The sequence below is a fragment of the Trachinotus anak genome, unplaced genomic scaffold, assembly GCF_046630095.1.
Source record: "Trachinotus anak isolate AG129_WGS33_773 ecotype Australia unplaced genomic scaffold, CSIRO_AGI_Tana_v1 ptg000032l, whole genome shotgun sequence".
NCBI classification, from domain to species: domain Eukaryota; kingdom Metazoa; phylum Chordata; class Actinopteri; order Carangiformes; family Carangidae; genus Trachinotus; species Trachinotus anak.
Genome location: NW_027273883.1, coordinates 2,150,889 through 2,178,393, shown reverse-complemented (window position 1 = coordinate 2,178,393; position 27,505 = coordinate 2,150,889). Strand labels below are relative to the sequence as shown.

Genomic DNA, 27,505 nt, shown 5'->3' with positions numbered 1-27,505 from the left:
AGACCAGAGGAGAGTCTCCAGAGAGGCCCCTGTGATTGAACAGCCCTCCAGCTGATTGAGGACGCTGGCCTGTCAGCTCCCGCTGCTTTCTATGCTCAGTAACAACCGGACCAATTAGGACAAGAGGGTGAGAGAAATGAAATGACTTTTCAGTGCTTGATTGTGTGGAGGGTGAGAAATTAGCCTCCTGAAGAAATAAGCTGTCAAAGAGTGAGTTTAGTGTAGTTCTGTGTCGAGTGTATTTTTCAAGCTAGTTTACTTTGCCTTGCTCGAAATGATTAGGATGCAACCGAGCGAAAAGATTTCTTCCTGTGTGTTTTGCCCACATTCAGCAGATAACAGCATACAGGAGTCTGTTATCTCCTCATATCAGGGAAGAGTCTTGTTTTTGAGTTTAAAAGTTCTGTGTTAAATTATGGTGAATGTAAAAGCGGTCATCAGGTGATGTCTGTAGAGATGTTTTATTTTTATTTCATTGTTTTGTTTGGTTGTTTTATGCCTTTGAAATTGCAGCTATGCAAAAGTTCACTTGAGTTTTATTACACCAGGATGTGGGGAGTTGAAACAACCTTTTTTCAGTCGGAAGAGCAGTAAATCATACTGAGAAGTAAAATATACATTGTGCGACTGGAATATGATTTTAACTGGAGGTCCGGGAGACAGCATGAGTGTGTTTATGTTGATACAGGCATATGTTTTGTTTGATGACAGTGAATATCTGTGAAATGAAACGGGTTGGGACACAGCAGAAGAAACATGGCGCTTGAGCTGGACACACTGAAAAACGGTCTGTTCCTTGCTGCTCCGCATCCATTCAGGACTGTGAAGCAAAACAGCTACTGGCCCAGGTGCCTCTACACCTGCCAGACAGACGGACAGAAACAGCCTCACAGTTTTCACTTTGAGCCTCGACAGGAGAAACAAACTGGAGGATCCAGACTGAAGGTGGTTAATCTTTCACACGTCTGCTGCTCCTCTGCTCTGCTGCTTAAACTCATCAGCTCTGCCCTCATTAACTGAAGCCAAGTTGCAGTTTAGTTAGCTTTTCACAGCTAACAAATGCTAATTAAGAGTGCATAGCTGAATGAGAATGTGAAGGCTCACTGGAGACTGTGAGAGCAGTGAAGCAGCTCACAATGAGCTGTAATGACTCTTTAATTTCAGGTTGCCAATATTACCAGCATGTAACTGCCTGAAATGGAGGCTAATGGCTTTAAGAGGTGATCATTTATCAGGGCTGTGTGTCTGCCATGTTCTGTGTTTTTAGGCTCCCAGTGTGCAAAGAATAATTCTCAAAAATATTGAAAAGAACTTAACAAATGTCCATCATAAGTTACCTCAGCTCAAAGTGACGTGTTTTAATTTTCTATTCTGTCTGACAATAATATTAAAAAGCAGAAAATCCTCACATCTGAAAAGAACACGTCTGTGTCTCAAAAATGAATAATGGATTAACAAAATTCAATGATTCTTTTTTTTTTTTTAAGGATACTGTTTTTTAATAATATATGGATGATTCCCCACAAAGCCATCTTGATACTAAGTGATTGTCCTGGTGAAATAAAGTAAACTATAATTATTATTTGATTAGACTTCTTCAGCTCTAATTATTTTCATAATCTTCTTAAAATGCAGCATAAGTAGTTTCTAGATTAAAAGAGCATTTTCCCACTTTATGATCAGTGTCACATACATACTTATTCTTAAACATTATAATAAGATGTCACAAAAAACTCAATATCTGTTTCACATTTAAGACATTCTCTTGTATCTTTGTACAGTAAACGGTGGGTTTTAAGCACGCAGGCTGTTCTGTGGGTATAAGAAGTTCAAGTCAAGGCTCCAGACTTAAATGCCCACATCAATCTTCTGTAATTGCCAGGAAATGTTTTCCATGCTCACTTACAAAAGTGGACAGTATAACAGGAAAATTTGGCACCTGTGTGTTTGCAGTCTCAGTGGACCCTCTTCTCCTTTGATTTTCAAGCACAGATAAATAACTAAACCAACAACACACACACACACACACACCTGCAGTGGATAGTCAGTAACGAACTGTTTCCACCTCTTTAATCAAATATGCCTTTAAATATCTGTTAATGTGATGTTGTAACATGTTTCTTCTTCATACACTCCACAGTTACTCTGATACTGTGAGTTTTTTCTCGTAAAAACAACATTATAGGACTTCACACCCTCCCTGGCTGCTTGGGTTTTCATCTAAAGAAGCATTTTAAAATTGTATAATAAAATCCTGAATCTAATTTCCGTGGAATTGACTATAAACTGCTGCAAATGACTACTTGAGATGACGTTTAGGAGCTCGGCTGCTCTCACAACATGTGTAAGGTGATTGTTGGTTCAAAGTTATTGCAGGACACTTCATATATAACTAAACCATGGGCAGAGGTGAAAGGGCATCTGAGAGGCTCCAGTGATGTTAAAGGGGCTGTATGTACGCTTTCTCTGCTGCTGAACGTGGTTTCCTGCTGGGAGAAGGTGGCGGTGGTGGTCGCCTGCTGAGAGCTTTAACCGTTGCTGTGTTTACAATGCAAGACGTTATAATAACGTCCTCTGAGCAGGGCAGGCTGGACACTACAGTGACTTGGTATCAGAAAGTGACGAGACGGTGTGACCAGGGGCTAGCTGGTTAGCATGCTAACTTCAGTAAAGGAAAAGAAGTGACAGAAATAAAGGAAAACAACAGTTAACACTGACGTTGCTTTCAGCTGTTGGTGAGTAAAGGAATGAAGTTTGATGCTGAACTCATAAGTTGGCATAAGTGATACTTAGCTATGTAGCAATAGCTAAAACATACAAATAGCTCCACTGATTAGCCATGATGTCTGCACATGTAAGAACTTGTCTTATCAATAACATGAGCAAACCGAGCTTTTGCCCTGAAAACAAATATTTTAAATTAGTGTTGAAGAATAACCTGGATTGAGTTGGAGCCCTGTTAATGAGACTGTATATGCCCTTAATGTGTGAGCATGTTTCTATGTGTTTATTCTCTCATTATCACCTCAGCTTCTGCCATATGCCGCCTTTCCTATCACACACAAACAGAGCCAGCAGCCTGGCAGCCTCTCTGGGTTTATCTGCTGCTGCTTAAACATCGTCTCATGTTCTGGCCTCGGCGGAGCAGAGATCTGTTCTCTGTCCAAAAGACCCCTTTGGTCCAGATCCAGACAGTTTTAGTCAGCCAGGTGCCTCCAATGCTACACCAGTAATATGGATTAATTAAATCAGGACATTTCCTGGTGCCAGTAATGTGTCTAAATGTTTTTACTCTTGATTGTCAACCAAACCTGGATTTTTTTCCGGCTTAATTATGGATCAGCCACAAGATTTAGAAATGTCAACAGATGCTGTTTTAGCTTATTCTGTTTCACTAGTTCAGCAACATAGAAAATATCTGTGTGTGTGACTGACTAACACCTACAAACACTGGACCAACCACTGTCACAACCTGACTCGTAGGACTGTGACAAAACCATTATAATAATACAACCATCTATGGAGTGTGTTGTGTGTTGTAAGTGCATGAAAACAAAGACCTGAAACATCCTAACAAGCAGCGTTTAAAGGCCTGTACCACCGGGCCCAGGTGATGACAGTGAGACTGTCCTGTAACAAACGAGCCCACAGGTCGTCTGTCAGCAGGTTGTTATGACCCGTAGGTAGGTTCTGTTGCTAGGCGACATCTAGTGGTCGTAGTGATGATGACAGGAGCAAAGGGAAAAGTGCGGTGACGTAGTTTATAGAGCGACAGAGTCCATGTCAGGAGGAGGTTGGGGTGGATGGATGAATATGACCCAGGAGAGCAGTGTTCGATTCCCGTGTGACAGTAACAGTTTGTTGTTTCTATTATCCATGACCGTTCGTTGTTATTATTGTAACCATGACAACAATGATGGTCTAATGTTGAGGAATTACTGATTTCAACCCAAATCACCATCTTTTCCTCAACCTAACCAAGTTATTACAGACGGTTATTATAGTAACCATGGTGGCAAAGGTAATTGCGCATCTCTCAGTACAGTCACTGTGTTTATCATAGTAACCATAACAACCAAGGTCCTGTCCGCCTGCTGCCGTAGGGGCGGTATTTCAGGAGACACTTCTCTGGGTCGTGTCAGAGGGTTGATGGTTGCTGGGGTTGGAGAACCGGTTGTTTTATTTTATCTACAACATCTGGTTCTGTCAACTCAAGGCTGATTAATGATTTAGTGGATCTGTTTAGATAATTCAAACACACTTGGTTAAGGTTTGGGAAAGATCGAGAGTTGATTTCTTCAAAATTTAACCAAGACATTTTTTTTTTCATTTAAGAACTGGTCCCTGCAGTCATGAAGCTGAACTTAGGTTGTGACGTCGAGAGACCAAAATTCAATGTCAACGTTAATTTGATGTAGAATACTGACAACAGCTGACGCTGATATTTTGTTGGTTTTAAGTTTTGTTGTTATGTCACTAAAATCCAACATCTTCCAAATGACATTAAAAATCTCGACATTCTAGTCGGGAGCAAAACCCAACATCGGCTAAACTTCGTCGTGTCACTTAGCTTGACGTCGACCTGATTTTCATTTCCAACCAAAATTTAACGTCAGTCTGTGTTAGAGTTGTAAGAGTCACTTCCTTCTGACGTTACATTGTTCGGTGTTAGGAGGGGAGGGACACAGGAAGTCTGCTCTACTGTCCAGTGTCTAAGTCCTGAACTTGATTTTATTTCGTTAGACGTCTGTGCAGTGGGAGGACGTCGCCAGTTGACATAAGAATTTACTTTTTCTCAGGCAGAGCAGATTAGTTCTTTATAACCATATCATGTAGGAGACGGGGTTGAACTGGGACCTGAGGGTTGAAAACTAATGGACGAGTAATTTATAACCACTCTTCATAATCTCATACATGAATTATTAAATTATAAATCATTAACGTCTGTAGCACAACATTAGTGAATGATGGCGGTCATGTTTGTGAAGTCGCACATTAAAACCTGCATGTGTGGTCTCATCTAACCAACACAACCACTTCACAGACCGAGCTTTGGCTGAATGAGACATGGAGACGTGTCTCGCCTCCTCTGTCGGTGGCATCCAATACGTTTCGATCCCGTCATGGAGTCTTGCTCAATGTTCCACTTCCTGTGTGATATGTAAACAAACCTGAGATAAACATCACGACCTCAGAGCCATTTCAAAGCTCCGTCACATTAGCTGCTTTTCTCAGGAGATGACTCGATGCCAACCGTGACTCATTTCAGCCGCCATCCTCCCCGTGAGTCAAGTTATGTGATGCAGACTCAGGCAGCAGCTCGACTGAAGTTTACTCTCCTGCAACAGTTTGTTATCCAGCGACCGTTTGCAGATGAGACAGAGACTGCTCTAGATTTCCACAGAGTCCTTACTCTGAGCTGTCTGTGACATCCTCAGGGATGATCCTCTCTCCTCTATTAAAACCTTCTGTACACAAATGACAGCGTGAACGAAAACAACCACATATTGAAGTTCACAGACACAGTCGTAGTGAGTCTGCTCAACATCGAGGAAACTTCCCATGGTCCTATTGTGGATTATTGTTGAAACTGGTGCCCTGAATCATTTCTAGCGTTCAGTGTGACAGTTTGATACCAACAAGAGTCAGCAGCATCTGTATTGTCTCAGGAAACTATAAAAAAATTTCAGGTTGGCAGGACCCTCTTTACCTGCTGGTTTCAATCTCTCAAGGTCAATCAGAAACATATATTATATAAGGTGGTAAATGTCTGTAGTGAAACAGAAAAATCTTCAGGACCTTCAACAAACAAAGTTCTTAGGAGAACTTAATCCATCCTCAATTTGTTCTCATCTACATCCACAGTTTCTGCGTCTGGTTCCTCCTCAGATTAAACTCTCTGTTATACCCTCTGACATCTTCCTCCTAAACTCTGGGAGGAAAAGGTTGATTTTTATAAAAAACTTAATAATTGCCTGTAAGTGTGAGCATGTTAATGTCTGTGTGTCTCTATGTGACAGACCTGTGACCTCAGACTCTCTCATGTCCCTGCAAAAGACAAATAGATAGAAGCTAATCAGGTCATTGTCAGGGTGTGTGACTGGAGTCTGTCTTCTTGAATTAACGTGCGTTAGCATCCAAATTCAAAAGCAAACATCTTGGGCCGTAGCATTAATAATAAACCTGAGCATTGATACGTTTGGGAAACCTTCCACTTGTTTCCATTGAGGAGGATTTTTTTTTCTGAAACGCTGCAGACGTGGTTCTGTTGACCATTTTTCTTGCTTCACTGGACGTTCGTCCTCGGTTATCGCTGGGAAAAGTTAGGCTTCAGTGTATTTTGGAGGTGATAGCTGCTGATGTGTTGACTTTACATGTCGACTTGTTAAATTAGCAGCAATATTTGTGGAGCCTGCAGCATTTTGTGTGATACTGTTGTGTTTTGCAGACAGGAAATAAAGAACCACGGCTGCATCTGACATTTTTAAAGATGATCTTTTGGTGTTTTTGCTCTGCAGACAGTGCAGATGCTCTAACATCAACATGCTTATTCCTTTTTATTCATCTATCAGATTATATCAATCTGCTCAATGCATCACTGTTAAATAAAATAAAATAAAATGACAGTGTGAAGTTAAACACGTTTCTTGATAAAAATGTCTGATCAAAAATCAGTGAACAGAACCAAGAATCTGACCAAAACATCATGAAATTTGATTGAAGAGTTTCCTGAATTAAATAAAATAGGAAACATCCAAATACTAAAAACAAAGGGTCAGGTGAGGGTGCATCTCAAGCACTCTGACTCATGACCTCAGTATTTCTAAAATCCTGGCTGTGGCCCTGAAGCTGTCTCTTCCAAACCCTTTGGCTCTGAGTGTAAATTGACTTCGGGAAACCTAATTGGAGCTCAAACATCCGCTGACATCAAACTCTCTGTCTTCCTGTGGCTCCTGGCTCCCTGCACGAGAGGCGGCGGCTGATATCACCGCCTCATCTGCCGTCGTCGTGGCGGCGAAGCGGGCAGCCGATCATCCTGAACAAATCTACCCACAAGGCCGTGCTTCAGCCCTCTTTTCCTCTTCCTCGCTGCTGTTCCCGTCCATCTGGCAGTAGTTAAAGATTAATACGCTGGAATCTCAGAGCCAAGGAGACAGAGCAGCCGGGTGGTTTCACCCAGGCAGCGAGAACAGTGATATCAAACCGGACTGAGAACTGAGAGCATCACAAGTTCAGTGGGTTCAGGTTGATCTCAAGTCTCAGGCTGCGACAGCGAGGAGCATCAGTCGGCCTCTTGTATACACGTTTGGCTCACGTCGTCCCCTCACATGTTGGAACTATTTCTTGATGCTCAGTAGTTTGTTCATCCTCCCAGAGCTTCTGTGCTGCGTCTGGCTGTAAAACACAGGTTGCCAGATACTTTGGGGCATCACTGTCTCCTAGAAACTACGTCTCTACACAGCTGAGCTTTAACAACAAATATGTTTGGTAGGAAATGTAATCACTGTCTGGATCGTGTTCAGAGGCGTTGATTCTTCTTATCACTGTGTATCCTCACAGAGGGATCAGATTAGAAAGTGCTCATATTCTGCTCTGCTGTTTCCTTTAGGAGACTTGTTGGGAGAATTTATTTATTCTTTTAACAGTTTCATTTTGCAATTTGTACCAAAATCTGTTACAAAAACCTGACTGTAAGTGGAACCATATTTTGCCTCAGTGAAGAATGAAGAAGGGTTTTCTAAACAGTACATTTCAAACCATCAGCCATGAAAAGTGAATCATGAACTGGTTGGACTGGTGTGTATTATATATGCAGTATTATGTTTCATTAAGAGCTTCATTCTGCATTTAACGATTTCCACTAATGTGAATGAGTCCTGTCTGATCTCTGTGACTGAGCTGGACTGATACTGTGTGTGGTGACGTACACCCCTCCCTCTGTCTGGTGGGTTGTGGTCTTCCTCAGCAGGAGGGCCCCCCAGGACTCTGAACCTGGCGTAGAGCGGATGACAACACGCTGTTGTGTCAGAGCGACTTCATTTTCAGTCCCCTGCAGCTTCGGCCGCAGCCAATTACCTCCCCCGACGAGAAACCGCAGCCTCGGGTGGGAAACCAAATGGACTGTGCAACATGTGACGGGCGTATGGAGCTCTGACTGACCTGCGCTGCAACCCCTCCGATCCTCATCTGCTTCTCTTTATCTGCAGCTCCTCCCCAGGGTCCAGAGGGCAGCGCTGGGGGCAGGACTGTGATTACTGTGACTGTGATGCAGGTTTATTGTAGGTTCACTGTGAACCTGAAGAAAACAGTGGAGGTGACATCCAGCTCTTCAAACTCTCTCCAGCCTCATAACTCAGGCTGATAGCAGAGTTCAGGCTGTGGCATTAATGGTTCATAACATGACCAAATAGAGAAAAGGAATGTGATGAAATTATATAACGACACCAGCACTGTTGGCCATGTTGAATCTCCAGTGACCACTTTTAATGAAACTAGTCTCAACAACCCTGTCCATATAAGGTAAAGAGTAGAAAGGGTGAAACCTATGGGTGAAACGCAGGTTCAGGTGGAATCAGTGGTGTTGAAAAAAAAAACTAGTTCAACCTATAACAGTAGTTGAGATTTCTCTATCTTCTGATGAGTTTTCCTCCTAAAGGTCACAGCAGCTTTGACACATTATTGTCGCCTTGGCTTTGAAGTGTGGAGGAATCGTTATATCCCTGTTTGCAGGTCGTTCGAAACATCAGCAGGACCTTGATCTGTCAGCCACTGACGTCGCCGCCGTTTCTCTGCGCCTCCATCAAACTGATGATAGAAATGTGTTTCTTCCATGATCCATTCAAACTATGTGATGGCTTATTGGTCTTTCCATTCAAGCCTTCTGTGAGACTCAGTTATAACCAAAAGTAGTGAATCAAACTAAGAAACTGAGGAGGTATGAGGTAAATGAAACCACAGGCGTCAAAAAAAAAAAAAAAAGTAATAATAATAAATAAAATATAAAACAGAAAAACTGAATCGATCCAGATAAGTTGTGTTGTACCTGCATGATACTTAAGTCCCTTCATAAAAAGGGATACAAGAAAAAGACGACAATAAAATTAAGACATTATACAAATGTTGGACGTACAGGTTTGATTATCCTACATTATCTAATAGAAAAACAAGTTCTTTCCATCCTAAATATTTCATAAATAATTTCCACTGTAGGTGTTAACCACAGCAGTGTTTGCCACTGGTTTTAACCACAGCAGTGTTTGCATCAGAAGAAGTGGCGTCTTCTCAGGGCGTCCACATACAACCGGAGTCCTCCACATGGCCAAACTGCCTTCAGTGGAGCGAACCTGATGTATTGTCTACGTTCGCCAGTTGTGACTTAACACACCTGTGGCTCTGGTCAGGTAGCACGATGCTCGCTGGGTGCCGCTTTTATTTTTAGTGACAACAATGTGACATGTTTATGGTTAAATATGAGACTTGGTTTTAGCTGCTAACAGCCTGTCATCACTGTGTAATAAGGGATGTTAATGCTGTAGATATTAATGGTAGACCCTCCTGTCTTACCCTGTGTGTGGGTTCTAGCCTGTTACGTACTATAACAATTAGTTAATTATAATTATCAACCAACCCTCTTTATTCTGCTTCAAGTAATTCCTGGTAATTAAACCACTACAGCTTGTCATTATACTGATTTTACTGATGATACTTCACTGTTTTTTCTTGGCAATTTCTTCACATTACTTACATAATTAATTAATGGCCTGTAAATTAAAGGGTTACCAACATATTTCCAAGAGACAAAGCGTCGATGAGAGTTACGAGCTCTGAAATCGACACATTTCTTTGGCTTTGACATGACGGACGTTAAGTCAGCTGCTTCTAACAACCTGTTTGGGCAGAGAGACGCCGTCATAAACAAGATGCCAGGCTAAGTAATGGAGTGAAGATGAAATGTCAACTCCTGTCAGACTATTAATGATGAAAACTGACTGCTCTGTTTAAAATTTAAGTTATTTTTCTTGGTAAAACTCGCACTGAAAAACCTGAGAGGAGGAGGTGATGTAAATATGTATAGTAACACACACCCTGTTCTCCTGTGCTTTAATAATGAGTTACTGATAACGATGTTGAGGTGGTGGTGACGGAGGCGCCGCTCGTTCCAGCTCAGCGGGCCCACTCCTCACCATCAACCTGTCGCTCTGATTAGACTGAAGAGGAGCCAGCTACAAAAAAAAGAACAAAAATGTAATTGAAAGGTTCAGGACTTAATAAAGAAGCTGACAGCCTTCTCACTCCTCTCACACGAGTGAAAAAATCTAATTACAGAGGCTGAGAGCGAAGCTGCTGTGCTTATCAAGCAGGCTTTAAGCACGGGAACATTAGGGCTCCTGTTTCACTGACGGCAGCAACCAGACCCAATTAGCTGTGTCAGGCGCGTGCGGAGGCCTGTAATGAAGACGCAAAAAACAAACGCTCATTATGAAGATAGTGTTTCCTCTGGTCTTTGCATCACAGCGAGAAGCAGCTCGTTACAGACTGTTGCAGAGAAAAGAGAAGAAGCTTTGCACCTTCAGGAGATGTAAAGAGGTTCAGGCAAGTGTGGAGCAGCATCATCATGAGGTTGTTCCCAAATGCTCCGCAGCAGCTTCAATCAGACCCTGAATCGATTTCACCTTCCTGTGTGTGTCTGGTAATCGATGTCACAGCAGCTGATGAAGGAGGCTTTTGTTGGAGCGGCCCCTGTGTGATGTGACCCTTCCGGCTGTTTGGTGAAGACACAGTGTCGGAGGTGGCGGTTTGTGCGTTGGAGAGACGTAAACCTCATGGTCTCTTCTGCTGGTTTTAAGACTCTGTGGAGCCCGCATCTTTTCAGGCAGCGATGTTGAAAAATCTCAAAGAGCACCATGAACATTTAATTCAGTTCTAAACTGGTCAAACAAAAGTGTTCCCAAATTAAGTTTAACGGTAAAATGCAAATGAAAATAAAAAAGCTGAAAAGTGGAAAAAATTCAAGAGCATGTTGCTGGATTTTTCTGTGTAAACTGGAGGTTGTAACAACGTCCTGGGGAAAATAAAGTTGTTTTGAAGTGACTATGACAATAAAATGAAAAAGCTATTGAACAAACAGATGGATTTCAGGCTGAGCTTTCAGAGAACTCTGACACAGGTTATATGAATTTCTTATCTCTATCTAAACTCTGCTCTGGCCTGAGTGCTGATGGCTCTGATCCAGCTGTGTCAGCAGGGGCACATCATCACCACTTCCTGTTTTGTAAACAGCCCCTTATCGACTGAGTCTGCTCTGTAATTCCTGTGAATAACTTGATGTAGCTCCAAACCTGCAGAGGTGAAGTCCAGCGTCTCACAGTGACAGAGAGCAGTCACGCTCCTGAGATGCTGGGAGTCAGTTTGAGTCTGTGTCCACAGGAAACGTCTTTTACCCTCTGAATGTTTCGTCTCATACAGACGACGGGGGGGGGGGGGGGGGGGTTTAATGAAAATACCTCACTTATACCTAACTGAGTACTCGTATAATAATTTAGTAATGACTACTGAGTAGTCATGTAATAATGCAATAATGATGTAGTAACTACTGAGTTCAAGTAATAATGTAGTAATGAATACTGAGTGCTCATGTAATAATGTAGTATTAGTTAGTATGTATTAGTCATTAATAACTAATAATATAGTAATAATGTAGTAACAACCACTGACAGCTCATGCAATAATGTAGTCATAACTACTGAGTACTCATTAGATACTGTAATCAATACTGAGTGCTGAGTACTCATGTAATAAAATTGTTATAATCTAGTAATAACTAACATGTACCCCATGTAATAATGTGTAATAATGTAGTAATGACTTCTGAGTATTCATGTAATAATGTAGTTATAATCTAGTAATAACTACTGCGTGCTTGAGTAATAATGTAGTAATAAGCGCTGAGTACTCATGTAATAATGTAGTAATGAATACTGAGTGCCAATGTAAAAATTTAGTTATAATGTAGTAATAACTATTGCATACCTGTGTAATAATGTAGTAATAATGTAGTAATGTAGTAGTAGTTTTCCAGTACTGCATGTGAATGAATTCGAGGAGAGGAGTGTTTCTCCTCTCTCCTGAATGGAAGTGTGTGTGTGTGTGCGTGCGTGTATTTGTGTGTGTGAACCTGCTGACAGATATTTTGAATCAATACTTCTCAGGTACATTACATTTCACTGAGCTGCTTTAATTATATTTTTTCTGTAAATCAATGAAAGTAGCACTGAATGTACCCAACATCAAAGAAATGATCAGAGCGTCTCATTAGGGCTGTGAAGAGGGATCACTGCTCATTTATATCGATCGCCATAACAATAGACAAATAGAAGAGTGTGAAATGTTAGTAGCAGTGATATTTCTCATGACCTTTACTTTGGCGAGACAAAGCAATGACTGTTTCCTCCTTCTGTGGCAGCAGTCCAAAATCTGCAGACTCTAGATGTGCAGGGCTTCTACGTTTTATTTAACTAAATGACACTGACTGCATGAGTTTAACATGTTTATCTGGTTTGTGGTGATTTTCCTGGTGCAGCCCGTCATCATCACCAAACATGATCTACGAGCAGCATCATTATATAAGATTCTCAAACATGTTCAAACTTAGGGCGGTAAATGCAACTGGTGTTTGTGCAATAGTTTATTATTTCTGAAACAGCAGCACAGAGTCCGAGGTGAGTCTGAGATGACCCATGATCCATGTTGTTGAAATGATCAGTGAGATAATTTCATGCTAGAATATTATGTTGTTGTTGAAACCTTTAGAGAGGAGTTGATTCAACTTAAATCCAGATGTCCGTTGACTAAAATGCTCCATGACTAAAATATATAGTTGAATACAGTGTAAAAAGTATTGTATAAAGTATTTTATAAAATGTTTTTTTTTTTTTTTGAAAAACATTCAGGGGAACCAGACTTGACTCATGCTCATAGGGGATATGACATCATTGACAGGCGACTAAATGAAACGGAGCGTTACCAAACTTAAAATCACTATTTCTCTGGTTTGGGAATTAATAGAAACATTTGGGATAAGATAAGCACATAAAAATGTATAACACAGGTCTAGTCATTTGTAGAAATTTGAATGTGAAAAAGTTACATCGTTATAACTTAAAGACTGACAGAGAGAAGAGGAATGACATGAAGTCAGGAGTCCCAGCCAGGAGTTGCCTGCTTGGTGGATCAGTGGCTACTCTGTGAGCCTGTAAGAACATCCTGAACGTCTGGGTTCACAAGTTGTCAAAGAAACAAAGGTAAGGAGTCTCCAGCCATTCCAAGACGCTGAAAAGCATCAGCAAATCACTGATTTTTATTCAGTGTTTCTACCAGTTTTAGTCCCTTTGTCCATTTGTTAAGGAGGAGAAAACACATCTGTGGATAATTTGGCAGCCAATTAAAAAAAAGAAAAAACTCCCGAGTTCCCAACTCTTCCCTGATGTCCTCTCTCCGCCGTACAACATCGGTGAATTACAGATTTTTTAAGTGACACTGCTTTATTTGGTGTTTCTATTGGTTTTAATTCACTGGTCCGTTTGCTGTGGAGAGGAGGACACTTCTGCAGATAATTCGGCTGCCGGTAAAAACCTCCTGAACGTCTGGTTCATAAATGCCCAGTTAGTAAGATGAGCAGTCTAAGGTCCCAACCCTTCCCTGATGTCCTTTGTCCGCTGTACAGTGTTGGCAAAACACTGACTTTAAATGAGCTGCTTTCAGTGCTTTTAACGGTTATAATCAGCAGGTCTGTTTCTTGTGGAGAGGAGACCTCTGTAGACGATTCAGCTCCAGGTAAAAACCTCCTGAACCACTGACACTGAAGAAATCCAAACCAGGAGAAACTGACGGCAGTGGTGGTGAATACAACAGCTCCCATGATCCCACGTTATTTCATGACGACATCAAATGCCGTGTTTTGTTATTGTTTTGATTGAGAGACTCCTAGCGGCGGAAGTTACACACTGTGCGTTTAATGGTCATTTTGAAATTCGTGCTCTGTAGTGTTTTATGTACTCTACGAACCAGCTACTAGCATTTTTTGAGTGATTTTTTATTGTCATAAATTGTCGATGCTTTTCTTATTTAGGAGTTTTATCAGACTTCACTTTGAGGCCCAGAAAGTCCTTCACCGGCTCTGTCATTAATCACAAATCCAGCATTTTGGTCTTGATTTTGATTAAACTCTGGGGGATCATTTACAGTCCAACTCTGTTCTGTTTTTTTTTTTTATTAAGATCTCCTGCTGTGTTTTATGTGTTTAAAAAAGTCAGACAGCTGATTCCATTTGCACTGATTCCTCCGACTGTTACGACACCAAACCATCTTGATCTCCTGACACCTCCGGAGCTTAAGCGCAGCAGTGAGGCAGCAGTGTGATTCACTGAGATGAAAGGGTGAAGAGGCACAAAGTACAAAAAGGAGATTAGGAAGATAATTACTTTTCCTTGCATCCTATTTCCTGTGTGACCTTTGCTTTTCTTCCCTTCCCCTCCTCCTATGAAGCACATCTTATAATTCTTCGATTTTTAAATGACAGGAAGGTTATGAAGACCTCGTTAGATCTCAGGATTATTAAGAGAAGCTGCACAGACAGACTGATTAATGACAGCGGGAGGTGTTTATCACTCTTTGGATTTGTCCTACACATTGTGGATGGTGTTTATCTGAGCAGGGTGTGATGTTCAGGCTCCAGGTGGTTTAGTGGCTCCATCCTGTGCAGATCTCATGCTTTTTAAAAGCAAAACAAAACCCTTTTCATCCTCAGATGTCTCACTATCTGTGGAAAGTACAGTGAAGACAGGACGCTGGTCGCTTTTCATCTGTGTGAGTCAGGAAGTGTGCCAGGGTCAGAGGTCGGGGGTGGGTCCGCTGTGTTCCAGGTTCCTCGCGTAGGACAACTTCTGTGCTCTTCCTGGTTTTTAGGGTCGTGTCTGCACTTTGACCTTTGATACACAGTTGACCCGACACAGCAGCAAACTAATGATGTCCTGACATCATCGTATGGTATTAGGTTGATCAATTAAACAACAAATTTGTCAGGTAGAGAAAACGTATCTGCTTCACTGTGACGCCCGTTTGCCTTTAAACCAGCACCCGTTCTCCTATTTACAGACACTATGTCCAATACTCTATTTATTATTGGATGTCAATAATCTCCTGATAAGTTCACCCCACTCTGTAACTTAACGGTGATGTAACAGGCGCCTGTGTGTACAGATGTTGATCAATAATTATGTATTTAGGGCTTTGCTTGTCAGACAAAGTGATATTACATTTACACGGTTAATGATTAATTCATTATTCGGGTCAGTACAGCACATTCAGAGTGCAGCAAGGTGACCTTTAACCTCATGAACTCCAGGTGTGTGTGTCTGTGTGTGCTTGGACCTGTGCAGTGTAATGTCATATGAATGATATAAAGAGGGAACCTTCCCTGAATGAATAGTTTTACTAAAGAAATGAGAGCCAGAGAGAAGAGGAGAGTATTTTTAGATCAGTATTTTTTTGGTGCATTCTCAAAGAGGAATGTTTAAAGTGCGATGGTCCAGTTTCACCAGCCTATAAGCTCCTCGGAAGATTGCAATCGGAAGAAGGCTTTTAGCTCTGCGTGGTTTCTGTGGCTTCATCGTTCACTTCCTGCTCGCAGGTTATTAAAGCCTGAAACAATAGAGGCGGTGGGACAGGAACAGTAGGCCGGAGGAATGTCATCACGCCTCTGGAGACTTCCTGAGGCTCCGACATCGAGACGCAGATCTGAGAGGAAGCCAATAAAGTCTGGATGCTCAGCATCCAAGAAACACTGCAGAGCGTCTGTTTTTACACAAATACTACAACTATCTCTGTTACCAAAACTGATTTATACATATTTGACTATAACACAGTGACTTTCACTCGCTCCCCACAAAATCTGCAGCGAAGGAGCCCGTGCACACTGAACAGGCGGAATAATAACAACAGACGTGAGTGAGTAAGGTGGATGGACACACACAGACACACAAACAGGCAAAAATCCAGTTACACAGTTAAAAAATGCACCACTCTGTAACCTGAGTGTTAGCTAACTGTTAGCTGACTGTTAGCTAAATGTAACCTGAGTGTTAGCTAACTGTTAGCTAACTGTTAGCTCAATATAACCTGAGTATTAGCTGACTGTTAGCTCAGTGTAACCTGAGTGTTAGCTGACTGTTAGCTGACTGTTAGCTGAGTGTTAGCTGACTGTTAGCTCAGTGTAACCTGAGTGTTAGCTGACTGTTAGCCCAGTGTAACCTGAGTGTTAGCTGACTGTTAGCCCAGTGTAACCTGAGTGTAACCTGAGTGTTAGCTCAGTGTAACCTGACTGTTAGCTGACTGTTAGCCCAGTGTAACCTGAGTGTTAGCTGACTGTTAGCTCAGTGTAACCTGAGTGTTAGCTGACTGTTAGCTGACTGTTAGCTCAGTGTAACCTGAGTGTTAGCTGACTGTTAGCTGACTATTAGCTGACTGTTAGCTCAGTGTAACCTGAGTGTTAGCTGACTGTTAGCCCAGTGTAACCTGAGTGTAACCTGAGTGTTAGCTCAGTGTAACCTGACTGTTAGCTGACTGTTAGCTCAGTGTAACCTGAGTGTTAGCTGACTGTTAGCCCAGTGTAACCTGAGTGTTAGCTGACTGTTAGCTCAGTGTAACCTGAGTGTTAGCTGACTGTTAGCTGACTGTTAGCTCAGTGTAACCTGAGTGTTAGCTGACTGTTAGCTGACTATTAGCTGACTGTTAGCTCAGTGTAACCTGAGTGTTAGCTGACTGTTAGCCCAGTGTAACCTGAGTGTAACCTGAGTGTTAGCTCAGTGTAACCTGACTGTTAGCTGACTGTTAGCCCAGTGTAACCTGAGTGTTAGCTGACTGTTAGCTGACTGTTAGCTCAGTGTAACCCGAGTGTTAGCTGACTGTTAGCTGACTATTAGCTGACTGTTAGCTCAGTGTAACCTGAGTGTTAGCTGACTGTTAGCTCAGTGTAACCTGAGTGTTAGCTGACTGTTAGCTGACTGTTAGCTCAGTGTAACCTGACTGTTAGCTGACTGTTAGCTGACTGTTAGCTGAGTGTTAGCTGACTGTTAGCTCAGTGTAACCTGAGTGTTAGCTGACTGTTAGCTGACTGTTAGCTGACTGTTTGCTGACTGTTAGCTCAGTGTAACCTGAGTGTTAGCTGACTGTTAGCTGAGTGTTAGCTGACTGTTAGCTCAGTGTAACCTGAGTGTTAGCTGACTGTTAGCTGACTGTTAGCTGACTGTTTGCTGACTGTTAGCTCAGTGTAACCTGAGTGTTAGCTGACTGTTAGCTCAGTGTAACCTGAGTGTTAGCTGACTGTTAGCTGACTGTTAGCTGACTGTTAGCTGAGAGCCTCACATCAATAACTTATTGATTTTGTCTGAGTCTCTGCTCCTCTACTTTCCTCAGAGGCCTGATGCATTTTTCTCAGTGTAACTACAGAACTGAACGGCTAAGGTTCCTAGAGAAGACAACACACACACACACACACACACACACACACACACACACACACACACCCGTTTGTGATAAATCCCATTGATGCTCCCCACTGACAGATGAGTCAGTGTGAGGGCGGAGGTGGTGGAGGTGGCAGCTGTCTGAGTCACTCTCTGCGACCTGTATAGACCACGGTGCCGACTCACCACCACGTTATTGATCACCTTACTGATGCTGATACCATTGACAAACACACTGAGGACTCATGTCATGGCGGAGGGACCAGAAAAGCAGCGACACAGATATTTGCTCCTGATTGGCTCTGATCGTAGAAAGCTGCCGTCCTGCTGCTCTGGGTCGATTTGTGAATCAGGAGTTTGGTCTAATGAAGTTTGGTGACAATCTGTCGGTTTAAAAGGTTCAAAAAAAGGAAACAGCTCGGTGAAAAACTTCCTTCAAGTTGAATTTATTCCTCACCCAAACAATCTTTTGAGCATCTTTCTGTTTTCAGTGTTTTTTCTTGTCTCTGCACTGACACTGACCTATTTTTGCTCATATTTACTCAGCTCTCTGTTTTCTAAGATTTTATTGGAGCCATTTCACCAACATTCACAGTCAATTTTAATAATTTCCAGCTGTGATTGGCTCCTTTCACTGGGGAAAAATAGCATCCATCAACATCACACTCACAAATCAGCTGGACGGTATTTACTGTGTATTCTGCCAGTGTGATCACTTCACTTCCTCGGAGCGAGTGTGTTCTGGGACACGCTGATTGAAACCTGCATCTCTCACTTCAGTGACCTCTGACCTTTTGGACATCTCCATGTGTTTTGAGCCAGTTCAAGTGTTGAAAAAGATGCAATGGCCAGTGATCTAACATGGTCCGTGTCTGTCTCAGTAAATTATAAACTGTGATGTTATAAGATGAATGGGTTTAAACGTCGTCACTAACGGTTCCTGTGCTTCAGTGGCTGAACCCTGACTGACACCAGCCTCCTGTGTCTCTTTTATCACAGTGCTGTTTGTCTGCTGCTCTCCGGACGTCTTCAGGAAGCTGATGGTTGAGTTCCGGCGAGCTGATCTTCCTCACGAGCAGTACGTCTTCTTCTACATCGACGTGTTCGGAGACAGCCTGAACACCAAGCACAGACAGCCGTGGGCGCGAGGAGATGAGGACGATGTCATCGCAAAGGAGGCCTTCCAGGTACGGCGCTCATCTTCAAAACATTAATGATCTCTCAGTGTCACAGTTCATGGGTTAGGGTTAGGGCCATGCAACAAATAGGACGTTTCCAGCTTCCAGGAATTGTGTACACGATGCTGCAGCATAAGTGGTTGGTGGCAGATAAACAACACGGCTAAAGGTAACTGCAGCCTGGTGGGTGAGGGGTTAAACACCAACCTGCTGCCCCCCCCCCCCGCCCCCCCCCCCCCCCCCGAGTGTCTGACGTCAGCTGGTCGCAGAAACCTGATTTCCCAGACCTCTCTTTGAGTGTTTTCTCTCCCATCTCCATCTCTATCTCTTTTGTACTTAAAATTGGCTTTACCCTCCACTGACACACACATCATGTATTCATACACACACAGCCTCCTCCCCCAGAGGAATTATTGTCTGCTCCCTGCTCCTGTTTTTCTGAGGTGTTAAAGTCGTGTCGAGCAGATAACAAATTGCATTTGTTTTCCTCCTCCTCCTCCTCCTCTCCATCTCTCCACCTTTCTTTCTTTCTCTTTTTGTTGTGCGGACTTTGATGTCCTCTCTCAGCTCCACAGAGAGTCAGACAGACACTTTCAAATCTATCACAGAGCAGATTTATCTGGACGTGTTTCTTGAGGTGACAACAAACTGAATCCAGGTTAGGAGGCGAATTAGAAATCATCAAGACTCAACACTTAATCGTATAATGACTCAAAGGCTTTAACCGTCCAAAGATTTCCCCCAAAAAAACCTTGAAAATCTTCTTCTCTGTAGCTTTAATTTCTCTTAACGGAAAACGGTTCATTTTTGTGGACTAATAAAAGCTGGTTATTTAGAAATGTTCAGACAGTCTTGACCCCGTGGGACTGCGTCGACCACACCTCAGGTTGGAGTTGGGGGCTTCCAGCTGGTGTCCTTTTAAAACCAAAGGTGCAAGAACTTTCTTTTAAAATGAGATTTGATTAAAATGAGGAGTAAAATAATTCTGATATTCTCCGTCATGCTTAATGGCAGGTTTCGTTTAAACCATAGACTGTAAATACAGATGGATGTAGCTTCTGTGACGGCAACAGCAGGTTTCTGAAGAGCGGTTTTGAAGCTCAGAGTGATCTGATCTGCCGTTGCCATCTTGGCGGTGCCTGACTCCGCCCCTAACTTTCGGCCAATCCAAAAATGGGCAAAGAGGTGGAGTGTGTGTAGAGCCGAGACACTGGTGCATGCTGGTTTGTGGCAAGCATACGCTCCCATTAGCAGCATTAGCACAGCTGAGCATATGGGTATCTTGCTCAAAGGCTAACCCCCGGGTAATTCATTTGTTGGATAATTAGCTAGTTAACAAGCTTCGCTAACAAGCTTATGGTAAGCGCAGACAGCAGCGATACCTGCTAATGTACCATGTACCATGCTAAGATATAAATAAACAAAGGCACCGACTTCCTCACATTCTGTTAGTCAGTTCACCAACAACAAGTCATATGACCTGTCAGATATTTCCATGAAAAATCAGAAATCAAAAGCAATCAAAACCAGAAGGCACCAACACCACAAACACAGCCGAGAGGTCACGTGTAGTGACTCAAATTAGCTGAGGTGACACCAAGCAGACAGCCAACGGTGACGGCATCCACCTGTCACTCAAAGATCAATTCTACATCACTTCAGTCCTTAATAAAGGTAAACAGGAGAGTTCTATAAAATTCAGCCGTACAGTTGTCATGAAGGAGGAAATGATCTCTAGAGACCAGAACAGTTTCTGTACCAGGCTGTAAACATGTTTCTTTCTGCTGTAAAGTTGGACATTTGAACATGTGAGTCTCTGGGGACTGACTCACCGCTGGAGCCAGACTCTAGTGGTCATTAGAGGAACTGCAGCTTTTAGCACCTCAGTGTTGATGCTTCACTTTCCAGCCACAGAGGCTGCTGCTTAGTTTGATTATCTAAGTGCACCACTATGAACGTTTTTACAGGGACTGTCTGGAAATATGTGCAGTAATCCTTATATTCAAACAGTATTATATTTCCTGCCTGCCTGTGACGATACACACTTTTGATTTCCAACATGGTCGAACACGTCTTACAAACTAATGTTTTTAAGTGTTGCTGTGCTTGTTGGAGGGAGGGGTCACACTAGTCAGCTGTAACAGGTGCAGATGAGTGAGAGTGCAGTCAGGTGAAGCGCCGCCTGCCTGGGTAAATAAAGATGAAGGATGAGCCGCGGCACTCCGAAGGAAGGATCTAGAAGCTGCTCTCACTGATAGAACAAGCGCTGTGAATGATGCTGGAGCTGCTCTGTTGAAAGCCAGTGAAGCCTTGGACAGTCTGAAGTCAATGATCGACTCGGAGCGGCGCTCCGATGTGGATGACCGGTCACCAAGACCAAAGACATCGGAGGAGCTGCACTCAGACATGAGAGTGTTTGGAGAGGAAACAGTTAAACAGAGCAGAGACATTCAGCTGCTTTCTCACAGCAGAGGAATTCACAGAAACAGCTTGACTGATTCTCTCCAGAGAAGCAGATTTTCATTTTAATTTGCTCATTTAAATGATTTAAATTAACAGCTGACTGAGCTCAGTTATGAGACTGGTGGGAAATCAAAGATTTCCAAACTGATTTAAATGAAAACAGTGGTTCTCAGACAGGCGGTGAATTTGTTGATGTTGTTGTGCTGATCTTTGTTTCACTAAAATTAAACATGGGTCCTTTTTTATTAGCTGCTTCCCCATCATTGATAAAAATTGTGGCGTGAGCTTTCAGCTTGGATAAAACATTGTATAAATGCAGCCATTTATTCCTTCATCATGGTTATCATCATTATATAGAACGACATTTGGTCTGTGATCAGTTTGTGTTGATCAGGTTATTTCAAAATCCTGCTCTTCCTGTTCTCAGAGTGTGAAGATCCTGACGTACCGAGAGCCTCAGAACCCTGAGTACAGAGAGTTCGTCAGCAACCTGAAGACGGACGCCAAGAAAATGTTCAACTACACCATTGGAGACACATTGGTGAGTGGTGTGTGTGTGTGTGTGTGTGTGTGTGTGTGTGTGTGTGTGTGTGTGTGTGTGTGTGTGTGTGTGTGTGCGCGCGCGCTGGTGATCTGGATGCAGTGAGCATGAATATAAAAAAAAACTTGAAAGCTCCATCCAGTCTAAAGGTAGATGTCCATGTGTTTGTGATTATAAAGCAGGTCTAGGTTCTATATTAATACTGTGAAAGTATCAAAGCCTCAGTCCACAGAGAAATGCACACAGCCTGTATTCAGAAACTGAGCCTTAAAACCAGCCGTCAGGACTTCTGGAACTTTGTGATGTCACAACAAAGCAGTCATCGCTCTCAGCCACTCCCCAAGCCCCGCCCACCTGGACCCACCATCCAACCTTGCAGGATTTGGTTTCTCTGAGTGTTTACCTGAAATCTGCTAGATTTTCATTGGATCACTCAAAAAACAGCCAATCATAAGAGAGGCTCAGATCCTCTCTTCTGACTGACCTGTTGTTACTAGAGCTCTAGAGAGAAGCCTGAGAGAGGAGATGTAAAACTGCACTGAAGCTTGTTTGTTTTATCAGCAACACAGTGATTAAACGACTACAGGAAAAGTCACAAGATGATTTAAAATTCATTCTCTGGAAACAAAATCAGCATCACATTTGTGGGAATCTGGGAGGTGTCTCACTGCCTGTGGACAAAGACAAATATAATTTAATAATAACAGAGGATATTTGGTTATTAAACATAATGCAACTGATAATTTCAGCTGGGGAAAATATCAACAATGTCTAGATGAAAAAAGAGATTGTTATGCAAATATGTAATTAGCACTGTGGGGGACGCTGGAAGACTGAGACAGTTCAGAGTGAAGGAGCTAATTTAGTCTACTGATCTTATCCTGTCACTGTCACAGAGGCTCAGGGTGACATATTCATATCACAGACAGAGACACACACACACACACACACACACACACACACACACACACACACACACAGATCTCAAAAGAAAAACAAAGACAACAATTCTGACTTACTTAACAAGTCTTAATTCAGAATTTAAGCTTGTGCTGTGATTTCTAAAGGTAGATGTCCATGTGTTTGTGATTATAAAGCAGGTCTAGGTTCTATATTAATACTGTGAAAGTATCAAAGCCTCAGTCCACAGAGAAATGCACACAGCCTGTATTCAGAAACTGAGCCTTAAAACCAGCCGTCAGGACTTCTGGAACTTTGTGATGTCACAACAAAGCAGTCACCGACCTCGGCCACTCCCCAAGCCCCGCCCACCTGGACCCACCATCCAACCTTGCAGGATTTGGTTTCACTGAGCCTCTCCTCTGATTGGCTGACTGACCTGTTGTTACTAGAGCTCCAAAGAGAAGCCAGAGAGAGGAGATGTAAAACTACACTGAGATGATTTTTGGTTCTTAAAACTACAAATATATCTTCTGATGGAGATCAACACTTGAAATAAAACCCAGGAGAAGAGTAAAATATGGAACTTTAAAGATAGATGGACAAACAGATCTATATTCTTGTTATGTCAACAGATTCTATAAAAAGACCAAAAACAAACAGGAGGAAACATTGGATTTGTTTGGGACTGTTTTCAGCAGCAGATTAATCCACATTTGAGGCTCTAGTGAGTATTTGGAGCAGCAGGATGGTGCCTGATAGACACAACAAGGTTCTCACAACAATGTTTTGTTGGAGAAAGTTAGAGCATTAATACTGAACTGTTTTTTTATCTTGCACCAAATCTCTACAAAAGTTCATTAAATCAAAGCATCAGTGTGCGAAAATGTTTTGTGTTAATAAAACAGCAAATGTGGAAAATCAGATTTTGCCAGTTTAACAGTCTGCTGGTAAGAACGCCATGTCATCAGCAATGATTGTCTATGAGTGTGTGTGTGATTATGAGCAGAGAGCAGATTTTTCTCCCTGCTGCTTCAGTGGTAAACACAAACAGGAAGGGGGGGGGGTTAATAAAACGGATATCCAGATACAGAAACGGTGATGGAAAAATATTCAAATCAGCTGTGGTATTTTCTAAAGAACAGCAGGCCTGTGTGTGTGTGTGTGTGTGTGTGTGTGTGTGTGTGTGTGTGTGTGTGTGTGTGTGTGAGAGAGAGAAATGTCAAATACATTACTGCCAGTTGAAAGTGAAAGCTTTGAAACAACACACACAAACCAGGGGCCAGATGTGAACAGATGTGGAGGGAGAATGTGTGCAGCTCATACACTGCAGACCTTTTCTAAAGAGATCCCAGCACAATCAGACGAGCTGGAGATGAAGAGCAAAGTGTCAGACGTGAAAAGCCTGCTCAGAAACGGCTGAGAGAGATCAGTATAGACCAAAATAAAAGCTTTATCTGGAAGTGGAGGCAGGAATAAAAGGAGTGACACTTGACAATGAAGCTGAATTCAAGAACCGTTTTCTCTCTCGTCTCCAGAAATGTGCAAAAGCTGCAGGAGACACAGCTTGTTCGTAGGAAATCACCGATGTAGCACAGCCAGGTTCAACTGGTGCAAGCAAAATCACTGATGTAAAAACAGGTGATAATGTGTGTGTCTGCGTGTGGAAGTGGACATGAGGCTGTTTTTGTGCATGAAGAGTTTCATGCACCCGGTCCCAGGGAGATTTTTGGAAAAGCGGCTGCCTCTTTCCTGCGTCTTAAGTAGCTTCCTCCTTGTCCTTCTTGACCCTCCAGAGTCTGGAGTCTGTGTCTGTGTAGGACAGCAGGTGTTACACTACCAGCGCAGTACTCTGGAGGATAGTTGCTCATGCAGAAATTATGTTTCTTTCAAAAAGTATTTGTCAAAACAAATGATCAGTATAAATACATTTTGATTTTAAAGCAGTGTCTATCCTTCACTGGAAGCTTTTATTGTGAAACATCAACAGGAACTCGAGCTTTAATAACAGCAATCCAACTTAATCTGAGGGTTTAGTTTTAGCTTTCCTCCTGTGGTTCGACTCCTTATCTTGGTGCAGTGATGTAGAGGTGTACTCCAGGGCATGTCAGTACACTGTGATATCATCATTTGCTGTGGCTCTTCTTTCTTGCCAGGTACAAAGTTATTTTTTTATTTTCATAAAAGCATAACGTTAATCAAAGGAGAGAACGCTGTTTCTGAGAGATAACTCCAGGAAGGTGCGTTTCTTTTCTGTTCTGATGGAAGCCGACCAGCAGTTTCCTCCTGTGACCCGTCTCTGCACTGCATCCATCTCCCACAAAATGTTGGACTGTTCCTTCACAACAGTCAGGTACTAGCTGTTTAATGTGGGCTACAGTCACTTTCCCTAAAGCCGGAAGGCATCCAAACGTATCAGGGGACTCCAGTTTGTCCCTTATCAGCCACCATATGTGTGCGTGTTAAGTAGGCAGGTTGTCTGGCAGCTGTGAGGCCAGCTAATCAGAAGCTGACAGACAGCTGAGGGACGCTAATGTAGTTAACACACACACACACACACACATACACACACTCACACACACAGACATACACACAGACACACACACAGACACACACACACACACACACACAATACATGTAGAGTAACAGGATACGTCAAAGCAAAAAGAAAGACAGATGGCAGCAAACACAAAAATTACATAATACATTTTATGAACTACTTTACCTTGACTGACGACCTTTGACCTCCGTCCTGTGTATTCTGTGTGTTGTGGTGTTTCTCTTGCTCAGCTGGAGCGCCCTCATTAAACGCAGTCAGACGACAGGACCGGATGATTTCTGTAATTTCCAGTCCTGTATTTTTTAACCATTAACCAGGGCTTCGCGCTGCTTTCTCACAGCCCCAGGCCGGCAAACGTTAATTATTCAAGCACCGTGTGCAGCCAGTGTTGTCGGCCAGACATCGCAATTAAAGGTCCATCACTGTGCAGAGGTCACAAGTTCAGATCTGAACTGCAGCATGTGTTCAGAGGAAGGTTGAGATTTTTGGGAATATCAGATAATTTTGACTCTTCCAGCAACAGCCTTTAACTGCTTTAACCTCTAAACTAAAACTAAAAACAAAAATGAGAAATTCTGTAGCTTTTTCAATGCTACAGCAATGTCACTCAGAAATCTAAGACGTGCAATAGGAATTTCCCTGTAATTTAGGATATACTGGGCTTGTGATTTTTTTATAATTCAAAGGGAGTTCTGTGTTTGTGACTCTTTCTGTGGTGTGCTAATTTGGATGTGCAGATCCTGCTTTGTGATTGGCTGCAGCTATGGGAAGCCATATCTTCTGCGCCCAGTTCGCCCCATTTCAGCAGCTGTCATCCCAACCACCACCTTTCCTTTCTTTCACTTTCCTTCACCAATCAGATCTGGTTTATGTTGCTTCACTTTCCCCCAAAAACAAGGTGGGTTGTAACATAAATGGAGGCTTGTCTGGGATATGAACCTACATCCCTAGAAAGAAAAAACTTTTCCATCTGTTCTGGCACTAAAAACAAACAACACAAACAGACCAACAGCTGCCCTGTTTCTTGTGGCACTAAGAAAATATACTTTCCTACATGTTGGTTTTCTAGTGAAATGAATCTTAATAGTGTTTTTCTAACTTTGCATCAACAGTTTGTGTGTGTTTCAACATTTCAGTCCTCACCTGCACAAAACCAGCTCTGGAAAGAACTAATTTTCCCAGTTTGGTGTGGAGGACCTTGACTGGTCTGCACAGAGCCCTGATCTCAGCCTCCTCCTACACCTTTAGGATGAACCAGAACCAGACCTCATCACCAGCATCAGTGTTGACCCTCACTGATGCTCGCCTGTCTGACTGGGGGTGAATCCCTGCAGCAGGTTCAGCATCTTGTGCTTGAATATGCTTGAAAGACTGAAACTAGAAGAGTTGAGGCTGAAGAGCAACGACTGTATCACATATTGTTGGGCTGTTTGTCTCTCCACACACTTTTGGACTGTTCAGGTTGTCTGACTCATTCTTGCTGTTTATTCAAATTCAGCAGTGAATGTGATCTGCTCAGACACCCAAATCACCATCATTACAGGCAGGCCCCATCAGAGAGGATTATGGGTAATCTTGAATTGATTTTACTCTAAGTGGACTGGTTGGTCTTTCCAGTATAACAGAGTGACATCAATAGCAGCTGTTAATGGTCCCGTTTCAAATGCAATTAAAGTGCAATCAGTGTGTGTTTCAGGGTTGAACAGGCAGCAGTCAGCTGTTCTCACCACACTGTGCTAAAATAAACTCATCTCAGCGCCGAGCTGTTCAGAGCGGGAGATGGTTATGATGAGGTTTGGATGAATATACTCGTTTCACAGGGAAAATTAGAGACGATAAAGAATTATGAATCGTCGCATTGGGTAAAAGCATCTGCCAAATGAGTAAATGTAAAATAATAGATAAATAAATGTAATGTGACTCTGGTCCAGAGAAGTGAATGCAAAAGAGAAAAACAAGAATAAAATGTATTTGGTGAAGTTTTTTATTTCTTCTGATGCCTGTCTTCCAGATGAACATCATAGCTGGAGGTTTCTACGATGGTCTGATGCTCTACGCTCACGCTCTGAACGAGAGCATGTCTGTGTCCGGAAGTCGACCTCGGGGCAAAGTCGTCACCGATAGGATGTGGAATCGAACCTTCCGTGGTCAGTGCAACGTTTTTTTATGTCATTTCATGTCTATTTGTGCTGCAGTGTTCACCTTCATAAGGCTCTGTATCATGTTTTGGTTTTAGGATTTGCTGTTTGACCTGTATGACACGGTGCAGGTCATACAGGTGTTAGAATTTGCTTCAGTTGCTCAGATGAAAGGGTGTGGTGGCGGGTTTCATGGTACGCAC

At 42.5% G+C, this 27,505-nt stretch overlaps 1 protein-coding gene across 4 annotated transcripts in view; it reads left to right on the top strand.

Moving 5' to 3' along the window:
• LOC139612790 (atrial natriuretic peptide receptor 1-like) overlaps window positions 1-27,505 on the top strand; it is an 83,782-nt gene that overhangs the window by 16,676 nt on the left and 39,601 nt on the right. For all 4 annotated transcript variants that reach the window (XM_071468789.1, XM_071468788.1, XM_071468787.1 and 1 more), the window contains 3 exons: window positions 18,522-18,709; window positions 21,591-21,704; window positions 27,176-27,311. In XM_071468789.1, the coding sequence (XP_071324890.1) occupies window positions 18,522-18,709; window positions 21,591-21,704; window positions 27,176-27,311 (438 nt within the window). The remainder of the gene's footprint in view (window positions 1-18,521; window positions 18,710-21,590; window positions 21,705-27,175; window positions 27,312-27,505) is intronic.